We start from the raw sequence: 14,390 nt of genomic DNA, 5'->3' as shown, positions 1-14,390 counted from the left end.
ATAGCGCTCAAATTCTTTACTTCCTCCGGGAGATCATTCCATTATTCAGTAAGCATAATTTTCGCTGTGATTCTGTACTACAAACCTGCTATAAATGCAAACGTAAGATCCTTGAGTGCATCAGGCTTCCCTGTATGACCTAAAAATACGGCCTTCAGTCCGTTATAGGTGTAGAAGTAGACGAAGTTGGAGCAACACAGTGATGTCAGTACCGGCATCAACCCTCTGTATAGGGACAACCTGTCAACATTGTGAACACAACACAGTGATGTCAGTACCGGCATCAAAACCTCTGTATAGAGACAACCTGTCAACATTGTGAACACAACACAGTGATGTCAGTACTGGCATCAAACCTCTGTATAGGGACAACCTGTCAACATTGTGAACACAACACAGTGATGTCAGTACCGGCATCAACCTTCTGTATAGAGACAACCTGTCAACATTGTGAACACAACACAGTGATGTCAGTACCGGCATCAAACCTCTGTATAGGGACAACCTGTCAACATTGTGAACACAACACAGTGATGTCAGTACCGGCATCAAACCTCTGTATAGGGACAACCTGTCAACATTGTGAACACAACACAGTGATGTCAGTACCGGCATCAAACCTCTGTATAGGGACAACCTGTCAACATTGTGAACACAACACAGTGATGTCAGTACCGGCATCAAACCTCTGTATAGGGACAACCTGTCAACATTGTGAACACAACACAGTGATGTCAGTACCGGCATCAAACCTCTGTATAGGGACAACCTGTCAACATTGTGAACACAACACAGTGATGTCAGTACCGGCATCAAACCTCTGTATAGGGACAACCTGTCAACATTGTGAACACAACACAGTGATGTCAGTACCGGCATCAAACCTCTGTATAGGGACAACCTGTCAACATTGTGAACACAACACAGTGATGTCAGTACCGGCATCAAAATCTCTGTACAGGGACAACCTGTCAACATTGTGAACACAACACAGTGATGTCAGTACCGGCATCAAACCTCTGTATAGGGACAACCTGTCAACATTGTGAACACAACACAGTGGTGTCAGTGCTGGTATCAAAACCTCTGTATAGGGACAACCTGTCAACATTGTGAACACAACACAGTGGTGTCAGTGCTGGTATCAAAACCTCTGTATAGGGACAGCCTGTCAACATTGTGAACACAACACAGTGATGTCGGTACCGGCATTAAACCTCTGTACAGGGACAACCTGCCAACATTGTGTACACAACAATTTTAATTTATTGAATAAAATAACAGTACAATTTGCTAGCTATAGTATATATGAAGATCATTTTCTGACTGAAACAGACTCTGGATGAACGGGATATACACAATATTTATCACTTACCCTACTTTCTTCATGAAACTACCAACAGCTATATTTAGAGGTCTTTTAACTTGAAACAGGTTTTTATTCAATGATACCTCTTTTATTGCTTAAATGTCTTTTTCCTTTTAAAGTAAAAGTCAAATAGTCTGTTATGAGTTAAGCCACTCTTTCATGTTGTATACATGTATATAGAAATGGCAAGAGACAGTTAACATGTAGTTATACAGAGTATGTACTTAAAACTACTAGATAGATTCAGTTACCATGAGTCCTCATGAGATACTTACACCCCTTCCTCCCTTGCTATCTCTGCCATCACAACAGGGGAGTGCTTCGCTTTCCGGTGGTCATCAACTTTAGCGTAAAGATTGAAAATATTAAGTTCATAATTATAATGTACAATAGTCTCAGGATCATGCAACTATTTTAATTACGACAACTTAGTCTTCAGTTTAGAGGATTCATCTCAGACTTATCATAAAACAAAGATCATGGACTAGGACTGATCTGAATTTTACCATGAATTGGAGATTGTAAGGCCCCACTGGTTATGTTAGATCTACATTTTACCATAAGAGACATTGGGCTCCATGAGCAGAAAAGTCTCTTTCAGCGAAATTCAAGTGCCCTGTGAAAGCTTATTATAACAAATATAGTTCATGGGATATTCAATAAATCATCAATGCCTGTTTACAAGAATAAGTACAGTCTACATATATATATATATATACAGAGGGTTAATGTCTACTGTACGGGTAGTTAATGGAAGTACTTTTCCAATATGGGAAGCTTGAAAGTCCATTACTTTAATAATAAACCTTCGGGTAAATGTACAAAATGTGTCCAGCTATTGATTTCATGTTAGATAAAAATGCTAATATTCATGCGTGAGTGGTTGATATACACGTACACTTGTACAGTGAAATATCCGAGGTATTGTAAAATTAAATGGTTTTGACTTTTCTCGGATGACTTCACACCTAGTTGTGCATCTGTCACCTCTGAAGAATCACAATGTACAAATTACCTTTCCGACAAAAACACTTAATGATGGGATATTCATAATAGAAACTACAAAAATTGAATAAACCCATTCACCCCTGAAGTCACATTTGGACCTTACCAAATCAAAGACTGGGCGAGTCCAGTTTAAATATGTAGGGGTGAATGAGTTAAAGCCCTGGGGTTTTGTATCACTCGATCAGCTGGCCATAAATAGCATGCAACATCTTCCTGAATTGGTGTGACCTTCAGAATATATAGGTCAAGATAATTTATCTAACCCTTCAGTCCAGCATTATATATAGATTTGGTTTGTGTTCATTATGGCCAGCAACATGTAGGTTCAAAAGATCAAATGATATTTTTTCTTGGTTATTTTTTTATTTACAATGTTATAACCTTTAACATTTTTTAGAATAATCAATATTTACAATATACATGGGTCTTCATTGGAATTTAAACACTGGCCTTTTAGACCTATATATCTCTCATGTTTCTGATCAGAACTGGACAAGTTGAATATTTCCACTATCTTGAGACCAGGGTGGCCATCTCAGATAATCGATGTTTGGGTATAAGCATTTCAGGATGTGGTGTGCACTTAGTTACTGAAAAAAGGCCCAATGGTCCTGTATCATTCACCTGTTATTCAGTGTTGTTTGCAAGCACATTGATATATCTGACCTTCAAAGTGGGTCAATTTAATCTTTATAAAAATTTAACAGCAACAAAGCTACATACAATGTATCAGTACCCTTTACATGATCAATCTTTGTTGAAAACATTTTCATTGAATATCCTATTTAACAATTGATATTGGTCAAGATCCCAGCATGCCACTTATATCATCACCCTTGGTCTCTTGGTTATTCAGAAGAAGTCATTTAAAGGTTTTAATAGATTTCAACCTTGTAACCTTGAAAGTTGGTCAGTCATTTATTTGAACAAACTTAGCTAATATCCCTTCATATCCCAGCATGCTATATACCTAATATTATGACCCTGGGTCTCTTGGTTGTGCAGAAGAATTTCAATGTTTTCACAAAATTGACCTCTGTGAACTTTAAAGCAGGTCAAGGTATGGCCCTTATTCCTAACATGCGACTGGCCAAATATCATCACCCTAGACCTCTTGGTTATTCAGAAGTGGTTGTTTAGTGTATTAATACATTTGACCCACAACCTTGATAGTATGTCAAGGTTATGTCCTTTTAATTCATTCAGGCATGCTTATGGCCAAGTATCATCACAGGTCTCTAAGTTAATCAGTCATAAGAGTTATGTTAAATGTTTTAACAAATTTGACCCCTTCGACCTTTAAAGAAATTGTTAATATAGTTAAAAGTTTACAACGGATGGATGATGGATGCAGCAAATTGGCATAAACTCACTTGACCCTTCTGTTTTTGCTCAGCCTCACTTTCCTGACACTTTAATATCTTTTGAAACTAGGAGGTCATTGTGCATATCTGGCGAATAACTCTTGACAGCTTAACACTTTATGATACACTGTTTTGAGTTTTAGGAATGTTTTGAATTTTTTTGAAAAGTCATTATTGATACAATTTTTAGCTAACATATTGGCCCAAAGGATCAAGTGAGCTTTGCCATAGTGCAGTGGTTAGTCTTACCAGGCATCACATTTTACTTCAAATGACTATTAGTCCAGCGCTATTGAAGGAGTTTTAACTGAAATTGGTAAGGATAATACATGGGCAAATAAAATAACATGCGGTGGAAATGAAAGGTGTGGTCCCCCTAGGGACAGGGCTGAGGGGCTCAAAATTAATTGATAAAGTGGTGCATTGTGGGACTTACTCTGAAGCCTTGTTCTTGCTGTATCTAATGGATAGAAAACCACCATAGCCACCACACTGCCCTGTCAATGAAATAAAAAAAAAAAATTATAACAAAGTAACATATATGTTTCACACATAATAAATACATTTGTGAGCAGATGCAGCGATGACTTCACAGTATGTTTTGGGGTTGGCAGGTGCAGGTCAGGGAACTGCAAACACAGATACTACTTTATTTGGCCTTTTGTATTTTTTATTAATTAATATTATGTCAGTCTGTAACTGATATACATGTAGCAGTTCAATTATAACCTCACTACTGTATAATTATTGATGATAACAAACAAATAGAATTATTGAAATCAGAATTTACTGTAAATATCCTGCAAAGAGCCCAAAGAGCCAACACATAATCTCTGACTCTTAACAGGAGATGGCATATAACAGGATGATGAAAAAGCATATGTTTCCATTTCTACTGATGGTAGTGTATTTGGGTGGGATTTCTTACCAGACGCTGGCTTTTGCCAGATAAATATGGTAGTTGTACCTACCTGGTCACTGTTCAACAACAACGTCCACATATTTGACAACATTTCAATTAACATTGATCACTTGTTAGTTATATTAATACCATATATCATCAAATGTTGGAGAAAGACCAGTTGATAGGTATATGGATATATGTATTTTTTACTGAATGAAGCACCTGGAAGGTGTAAGAAACAGCACATACAAATATTATACCTCCTCTTAATATTGCAATGTTAAAAAATGTCAGTAAATCAATCAGTATAAAAAATAAAGTTACTGTTAAAGGATTAAGAAAATCTTATTGAAAATAGTCTACAACAAATTTTAAAACTACATATTTATTTACACTTCTTTGTAAATTTAAGCATGTAAATATTTTTTATTGTGTTTATTTCCTGATATTCTGAAATGAGGCCTCAGGTTTAAAATCTGAAAAAAAGTGCATTGAGTTAAACACATACAACTTACAAATTTTGCTTAAAAGATGATATTTCTTTTCCAAATTACTATCTAAAACATCAGAATTCAATGATTTTTAAAATTAAGCTTATAATTACTTTTAAATGTATATGCATATACAATCAAACAATTTTATTGGGAACATTTGACAAAAAACTGGAAAAGGAGAATATCTTATAGGGAATTGGGTCAAATGGAAATACAAAATGATTCATAATTATTCTGTCCATCACAAAAGCTTAATATAGCAAAAAGTAAAGAGAGCCAGAGGTAAATCAAGGCTTTCTGTTTTAATTTAAGGCACAACAGGACTTTGTTTAGTCACAGTTTAAAAGCTTAATACTTCATATAAACTTTTTCAAATGATACATTCTCTATTTTATACAATTTATTTCACAATATATGTTATTATATATACATGCTACTAAAAACTGTACCATATTACCACCCTTGCATTCTTAAATATATGGGGGCCTGTTCATTATGTATACCAACCAGTTGTTTGTCTATGTTTCAGGGGTAAAACTTGATACGTAGACCTGTAAATGTGATGCAGGCCTTGAAATTCTTTGCCAAGGCTCGCCACAAAAACAACATAAAAACCATTGACTAGCTGTAGGTCCATCCCTATTTCATAATTGAACAACTTTAGTCCAACTGGTCCAACTTTTTGGAACACTATAAATGGAAGTTACTTGAATCTGTTGTTCATGATCCTAGGCGGCCAAGAGTGGGCTGGAAAGTGAAAGGAAGTCAGTGATGATGCCAACACAGTAGCTAAAACTAAATATCAGACGACTTCTACAGTATTACTCTTATTAGTATCTAGCATAGAGACTAATAGAATCTTACATGGGTCTGTTCCTTGGACAGGGATATCTCAACCCAAGTGTAAGAGTTTGGCTGGCCAGGACGAGGAATAAACATTGATCTTATTCTTCCGACAAACCCCAAAGCCCTAGGGTTGAGACGGATGATTCCCCATTCACAACAATTGTATGACATCACGGAAACAATAAAATGACGTCACGTCGACAATCCATTATTATGACGTCATAGTGCGTGTCAGCTGTCTTTCCCTAACCCGTGTAAGATAGAGTTATCTATTCCCTAGCAACAACAGGATCACCCTGTGAAGTATGTGAGAAGGGCTTGTGAATTATGAATCACTACTGAAAACTCCATTATTATTTTTACAATTTAAGTGTCTGTACAAACGACTGAAGTCGACCATGAAATCTGTTGAAACTTATTCAGTTTATTAGTCTAACTGACAAATAGTCAACAAAGTCGAAACAATTGGAACACCACTACATATGATAACATTTCCATTTGTGAATCAGTCTGTAAGTAGGAGTGCCACAGTATCAAAACAATATGTGACACTAACATTACAGTAATATACAACAGAAATACAGACAGATAAATGGACAAAGAGACAGGTGTAAGCATGAAATGTAAAATTAATGAACCAAAAACAACAAAGGGTAGTAACTCTGTTAGTCCGAATTATTCTGACGTTTTATCGACTTTTTTTTATATCGGTCTGTCGTCGATTAACGTCAGAACTCCGACCCTCTATAATATGCGGGAAATAAGCGACCCGCGCCTGGGTCACTCTTCAAACTGATATTTTAGAAACAAATCGTCACTTTCACACACATGTCGCACATGGATCGAAAGATCTATTCTTTATGCACAAGATGAACATAAATTACATGCCTCAAACAACCAATACAATCAATAAAAACATATTTTTTCAAACTTACTCTGTTTTACTTTACGATTTTGATAGCCCCGCCTTCTAATGCCACGTGACTAAAATCTCGACGGCCTACGCCATAACGTTGGGAAATAACTTCGGTAACGCGAGATCTCGTCAAGTCATGTGACATGGCTCATGTCCTAATTTCAATTTAAAACATGGGTTGGTATAGAAAACGTTGGAAAATACTGTTTGTAATGATCTTTGAAACATATTATTGATACCACTTAGTGCATAAAGAATAGATCTTTCGATCCATGTGCGACATGTGTGTGAAAGTGACGATTTGTTTCTAAAATATCAGTTTGAAGAGCGACCCAGGCGCGGGTCGCTTATTTCCCGCATATTATAGAGGGCCGGAGTTCTGACGTTAATCGACGACAGACCGATATAAAAAAAAAAAGTTACTAAAACATCAGAATAATTCGGACTATACCTCTGTGGAGCACAAGACCTGATCTCAAAATGAGACATTCTGCCTTTTCGGGATACATTGTCTAGCAAGGATGGTTAATAGGTAAAAGAATGCTACTACTCATGTCTATAATTGGTATCAAAATTAAACCAAGAAACGTAACTCTAGATCTGTATATATATATTAATTGCATATCCTATACGACCCACTGGCATTTCCCTACAGCATAATTGAGCATAACGCGTAATGTATCAAAGATAATATATCGGGGATAGTTTGATCAGTACTACATATATACACTCCCCCTTTATACAATTCATTAAAACATAGCAATTTTCTTTTGGTACAGATGGATCACATTCATGAGTCTTGATAACTTACAATGTACATCTTTGACATGAAACATTAATTTAGCTTTGAATTTATAGCAGTATCAGACCATTAGGCATAACGTTATGAACTTAAAATTAAAGATATACATGTACTAGATAGTGTACAAAGCAGTCATACAGGAAGTGCCCAAGTCAACGGTACGTGTATAGTACCGTTATTTTAAATCTGTTAATTCAAATATAATGTATCTATATATACATGAAAATCGTCTACATTTATTTATTCTTTTGCGAGTGGTCACGCTTGATTTAAAGTCAGCATATAATATAAACGTGCTGAAATAAGCAGGTATCATTATTTCAAGAGCAAACTTTGGGGGGAAATTGCAAATTGGGTGTATTCAATTGTAATTGTGTCAAGAACAGTGAGCAAGGTGCCCTACTGCACAATATATACACCCCAAATTAATATAAAGGGCGATTTATTAAAGCGCATTGACCTGTAACGTTAGCCTTAGCTAGCTTACCGCTGCGCCTGAAACTGCATGCACCAGATTATTGTAGGTGAAGACATTCCTCAGCAGTGATGTCCCCATGCTGTCTGTACTCGTGTCAACTTTGGAATGCATTATAGTTAGATATCACAGATTTGATGATAGGCGGAATAGAGCGACATGCGAATGAGTTAAAGTAAAAGTGCAAGCGTCTGTTTGACACGGACGTATTTTGATCCTAAGTAATTCAGTCGTAGTCTACCATATTTGTACCATACATATGCTAAAGGACGCCCATACATATGCGTAACATTTTATCCAACTTAGATAAACAATTAATCTGACAAAGGTCTGACCTATTCAGAGGGCACACATTTGAAAATATCGTATTTTTATTAAGGATATTTAAGATACCGAAAACAATTAATCTGTCGTCCAAATTGGGATATTTTGGACAATAGTAGTAGTAATTTCTTAAACGTCTTTGTTTGGACCTCTATCTAATTTTCTATTTTTTCCCTTTCTTCTTACTTTTCTTTAGTTGTTGCAATGATGCAAAACTATAAACAAACGATTAAAAAGTTCATAGATTTTCTCCAGGGATGTGTAGTGGACCACCACTACGCATCCCTGATTTTCTCACTTTTTATCTGTCATTCAAGTACTCCATTCCATTTTTCAAAGAACAGTAATTTTTTATTGAAATATTCTTTAACAACAAGTCTACGTAAATCATTCCGTATGTTTAAAAGTGATCATGACGTTTCATGGTGGGCACCAGCGTACAGCTCGACCTACTCTTTTCTTACATGTACTTAATTGACAACAAACTGTCGAATGCTTCCAAGAACTTGAGATCATGATGGACGTCTCAGAATTTTAATTGATCTAGCAATACTTGTTAATTGCAACGCCAGAAACACTTTTTTTATTGATCTGCTGGAATAATCAAATTAAGATGTCTCCAGAAATTATAGAAGACAAATTAAGGCGGATACCTTTGGATTCAAACCATTGGCTGCATAAAGAGTCAAAAATATGATCGTTAGCATTTATCATTCAAGTTTGCTTTCTTCAGTAGGTACTGTAAGTTCTGATTTTAATATAAGAACGGAAATAATTAGTTGATGTTAACAAATTTCTTTTTATACTCGTGTTTGTCAATTCATTCATTCGAAAGAATCGAAAATCTAACCCCGGAATTGTTATTGATAATAATTTTAACAGTGATATAATGCATGTAAATATTACATTACGCCGTTTATTCAGACGCAGAAGAGACTGTAGTGTCCTTTGTTTTAATTTCACGAGTGTATATGCACGATACACGTGGTAAACTGTCTTGATATAGTTAAAGAAACATATTTCAGACCTACATGTATTTCTTAAAGAGAAATTATAGGTCTTGGCAGGGCCTTTGTCCTTCTGATCAATACACTCTTTGATAAATTCAACGTCATATGAAAAAGAACAAGTCGACCAAGAGAGAAGTCCAGGTATGCCAAGAGTCTGCTCGAAAATCTCGACACAGAACTCAAGAAAGATCTTGTCAAGTGTCTTTTGTCATAGCCTTTATACTATGTGCTAGCCACCACAAATATGCTCCAAAACAACTCACAACCATTTATTTGTAACGTTTTTCGCCTTTATGGAGAAAAAGGGGGCAAATGCTTTAAATAATATTCATAATCCACATTCCATTAATCCCAATTTTATAGTGTAACAGTACAACTCTATCCCTGATTTACAAGATATGCTCCAAAATAGTTCACAACGCTATTTGTAGCGTTTTTCACAAAAGCACGTCATATTCCGTCTTTGCGTATTGCAGAGTTATCTTCTCTTGGGAGCAGGTATTGATTGTTACGTCACTTGTTTGTGAGAATAACGTCATCAATTTTTGAGAAAAACGACGTAATTTTCTCACACAGACCAATGACGTAACAATCAATCCCTGCTCCAAAGAGAAGATAACTCTGCAATACGCAAAGACGGAATACCTATTTTAACTTAACCTTTATGGCCGTTACGTGGTTATAAAGGGAATGTATACCATTATCTTAATGTAAGGCACAAATTAGTTCAGCGATATAAATTAATTCAAATAAATGATAAGGGTGATGAATCTTTAATCTAAGAAATAGGAAATCAATATTGTAACTTATTCAAATATATATATATCTACATGTATGTATTAAATTATTACCACAACCGAATTTAACCAAACGTTAGTTGATTCACGACATTATATTGAAAAAAGTACAATAACAAAGATAATATAGGGTAAACTTTACGACAGACGTTGTTGAGTCACAACATTAAATGAAAAAAAAAAAAAAAAAATGAAAAAAAATAATTCTAAATGTATGAATTATTATGACTGGTTGGCCATACGGTCGGTGGGCGTTGTTGTAGTAATGGTTCTCATCGTTTGACCGACCTTATTTTATATTATCAGAAATCAGATAAGATCAATACTCTACGTAGGAGTGTCTAGACGTCCAGGCAGAATAATGACCATTTAGATATTAATAATAATAACAACGTCTCAAAAGTATACACATAGCGTTACACTCTGTGTCTAGACGTAAATATGTAGTGTGTCCCTATGTATTTCATTTCATAAGATGGCAATATGTAAAGATACTGTTTCAAAAAGGATGACACTACGTAAACTTGGCAATATGTAACCGTATTTAATCTTCTCTGTAACACACGTTTTGTAGAGTTCCAACTAACTCCATCCTCGGTATCTGTTTACATGTACACATCAACCAAAACTCAATAGTAGGCGAAAACATATGTCCAGATATTATTATGAAAGACCAAACACATTTAAATATCATACATTATTCAATTCTGAAACAAAACATGAATTGACATCATTGGCTATTTTTTTTACCGATATTAATGACATAACTAATTTGCGATACTATTGTCCATCCTGTTCCACCATGTATTATTGTCACCCTTTTGTATGTATGTTTTCTCTACATTGTATTGTTTATGAGAATAACACAATTGCCATTGCCATCGGTATTCCAGGAGCTAGTGTCGTTCACTTACATTCTCTGCCTAAGTGATGTAATTACGGGTAACATTTAATACAACACATCACAAATAGTCTTAACGAACACATTATTTGGTTTTACCCGACAAATATCTAACGCATGGCGTGTTCATTTTTTACAGGTAAGAAATACTGACGTCACGATGGCCTATAACATGCGCCTGATCGCTCACGTGGCTTGTGGTTGTGCCGCTCTGTCGTTATCACTCCTGACGATTGGATTCGCCACTCCCGGCTGGCTCGTTGTCAGAGTAACGCCCAAGGACACTTCTATATGGAATTTCAATCATAAGGTATCTAAGCATAATGACAGAACATTAAAATATGTTTAAAATGTATTTTGCGTCACGGCAATCAACGTGAACATAATATTATATAGAGATGGAGAAAAAAAAGAACCCGAAACAAAAACAATTTTAAAAGGTTATGAATACTGACGTGTGCAAACAATGTACGTATTAAACGTGTTGTCAGCGTTTCAACCCTTTGTCAGTGTATAAAGTAAAACTTTGACATCGCATATTTTCAAACTGACGAATTTTATTAAAGTGACGAGTGGAATTTGTTTTTGTTTCTCCTATTTTGTATAAAAGAAGCATATGTTTTCGATATTTCCAGGACAGAGAGTTGACAGTGTACGTGAGCGTGTTTTTCGCGAGGTTCTGTACCAACCAACTGTGTGTAATGACCAGCATACAGGATGGTATGGCCAAGTCGGAGCAGAATATGGTCCACAAACACCTGTGTAGGTATACAAATACTGATACAGAACATGTTATACAAACATATATATATACAAACAGTAGGTATACAAATACTGATACAGAACATGTTATACAGACATCTATATACAAACAGTTAGTCGGAGATTTTTCTAGTTTTTGCTATCCCTATACCTTTATATGTTTCCCTCCAACTGGTCAATAGTTCAAAGACAACTGCGACATTGTTTATTTTGTCGACAATCGTATACATATTCAGTATGTATTAGCTTATGGTATCATAAAAACCGGAGATCAAACCATGTACTTTGGTCATGTACATGTAATAAGAAATAAATCCAGAAGAGTATGTTCACCGACTATCCAAGACACAGTGAATACATCTTTAATCAAAATAGAATATCATAGTAGGAAATCAGTTTATGATGACGACGGTAAAATATCTTCAATTTAAAAGAATCTCCGGTAAAACCCCTGTCTGCATAGTTATTCTGACACGGTTCATACAGATATACTAGTTTAATAGTCAAATTCTATTGAAGCCAAGCGTGGTAAATATGGAACTTATTAAGGGTTTCATGCACAAGCACCTTGCCATTTTCGTTGAATTCTATATAGTACGTTTCAGAACACTTTAGAAATGTTTTTGTTTTACTTTTAGTACCACTAATGAGTTATAAATGGACAAAATGACCATACGGTGCAGTAAATGGTTTATGTTTGTCTTTTTACATCGACAAATTGACTTTTAAATAGTTGCACGCTTTCTTCGTATTTCTAGAAAATGTTTTAACGGTCAAATGGACACATCTTCCTAGACTGACCCCCGTCTTTTAACAAATATGATTTTGCTAAACATTGATTGCATTAAATGTCTCAGAGATTTATCCATTAAGATAGGTATCAACATAAACTTCTCTTTTCGTTAATAATCCTCTTATATATCCATCGACAGCAATCCTAAGGATTTTGCATAGGCCTTGCAGTTGATAGATGGTGCTTCTCGATATTCCGAACCTTTCACAAGTAAATCTCGAAGCTAATTATAAACATCAATGACGAGGCCACCCGAAATGACATAACTAATAAAGTCTGTAACAACATAAATTATGCTCAAGAACATGACCCTCTGCTTCGAATTCGTCCGTTTATAGTTAAATACTTTATATGCCATACGAATGAGAATTTTTGGAACATGTTAATGGTTTTAAAAATTCAAGCAGTGTATATAATATAAATTGATAAGAAACAAATAAAATTCGATCGCGTAAATTGAAAAATAGATTTGAAAACCTTTGCTTTAAGCATTTTTTTTCTCTCGAAACATGTACAATGTTATCTGATTGAATGCTTGTTGTTTTACTCCGTTTTGCGGTGATAGCTAGAGGTTTGAGTTGGAACATTGAGATACAGGTGGAGTCGGTCATCACATTATTCTGCGGACTGGTCGGACTCGTCCTCCTCATAACATTCAACAGAACCAAGGCAACGAAAAAGGGACTTGGCATTGCTGGACTCTTCTGTCACTTGGTCTCAGGTAGGCTCTGTTGCAGTTAACACGCATGCTGAATCTCGAAGTAACTATCATGCATGTCCATATCTATCGAGGCTCGTGATAAAACAAGCTAGTTAAGACCCAGCAGTTCATTTACTTTTGGCATTTTTTTGCGTCGAGTCAAAAGGGCAAGTAAGACTTGTTTGACAAAGGATCTCTTCAACGTTTTATTATATATATTTCAGCTAATCTGGTGACCGTTCTCATACTGAAAATGGCAGCCATTAACGGCCAGATGGAAATGTACGAGGATAATGAGCTCCATTTTGAGGTATGGACACCGTATTCTATCGCCATTATCGGAGCTGGAGGATTGATGTCCTACTTCACGTCTCTGTTCTGTATCGTCATGGTCTGTGTGCAGCAGTCGAAAAACGTCCCGATAGTCGTGGAGGAGGAGGACATGCAAGGGAACAATCAACATCCGAATGGCAATTGCGTCCGTTCTAATTCAAACGGCTATTCTGTAATTCTACAAGACTTTCATACGTGTAGTACCATTCCAGAATCTTCTACCACCGAATCATTAAGATAAAACCTTTAAAATATTCTATATTTTTGTGTTCCGACATCTGTTACTACATACATATGGGAAACTTTTGCGACATGGAGTAATTCGTGTATTGTAACTCGTTGATGTATTACGTAGAGTAACCTTGTGGTACTATAAATGAATGACGTAACAAAAATAACGCTTTATTGCATTGGTCATAAATGTACATGTATCATTTCACCTACTGATTCTGTAAAGAAATGTCTCGATGGTACATATTCATTCCTATGATTATATGACAGACATGTGTTCCTCACTTAGTGACACATTAGACTACTAAGTATATGTACAAATAATGGGTGAACCCTATGGCAAGCCAACTTAACATTTATT

General features: G+C 35.6%; 2 protein-coding genes across 2 annotated transcripts in view; one reads left to right on the top strand and one right to left on the bottom strand.

Annotated features, from left to right (window-relative positions):
- Positions 1-8,372, bottom strand: part of LOC110443196 (peroxisomal membrane protein PMP34-like) — a 27,031-nt gene extending 18,659 nt beyond the window's left edge. The window contains exons 1-4 of the mRNA XM_021487252.1: positions 8,191-8,372; positions 4,178-4,238; positions 1,645-1,711; positions 86-240 (exon numbers count right to left, since the gene is read on the bottom strand). Coding sequence (XP_021342927.1) covers positions 86-240; positions 1,645-1,711; positions 4,178-4,238; positions 8,191-8,292 — 385 coding nt within the window. The 5' untranslated portion in view covers positions 8,293-8,372. The remainder of the gene's footprint in view (positions 1-85; positions 241-1,644; positions 1,712-4,177; positions 4,239-8,190) is intronic.
- Positions 1-14,390, top strand: part of LOC110443197 — a 21,951-nt gene extending 7,561 nt beyond the window's left edge. Inside the window, exons 2-5 of the mRNA XM_021487253.1 lie at positions 11,350-11,520; positions 11,846-11,972; positions 13,331-13,486; positions 13,690-14,390. Coding sequence (XP_021342928.1) covers positions 11,371-11,520; positions 11,846-11,972; positions 13,331-13,486; positions 13,690-14,039 — 783 coding nt within the window. The 5' untranslated portion in view covers positions 11,350-11,370 and the 3' untranslated portion in view covers positions 14,040-14,390. The remainder of the gene's footprint in view (positions 1-11,349; positions 11,521-11,845; positions 11,973-13,330; positions 13,487-13,689) is intronic.

The sequence above is a fragment of the Mizuhopecten yessoensis genome, unplaced genomic scaffold, assembly GCF_002113885.1.
Source record: "Mizuhopecten yessoensis strain PY_sf001 unplaced genomic scaffold, ASM211388v2 scaffold716331, whole genome shotgun sequence".
NCBI classification, from domain to species: Eukaryota; Metazoa; Mollusca; class Bivalvia; order Pectinida; family Pectinidae; genus Mizuhopecten; species Mizuhopecten yessoensis.
The sequence above is the reverse complement of the archived record's forward strand: the minus strand, read 5'-3'. Positions and strand labels throughout refer to the sequence as shown.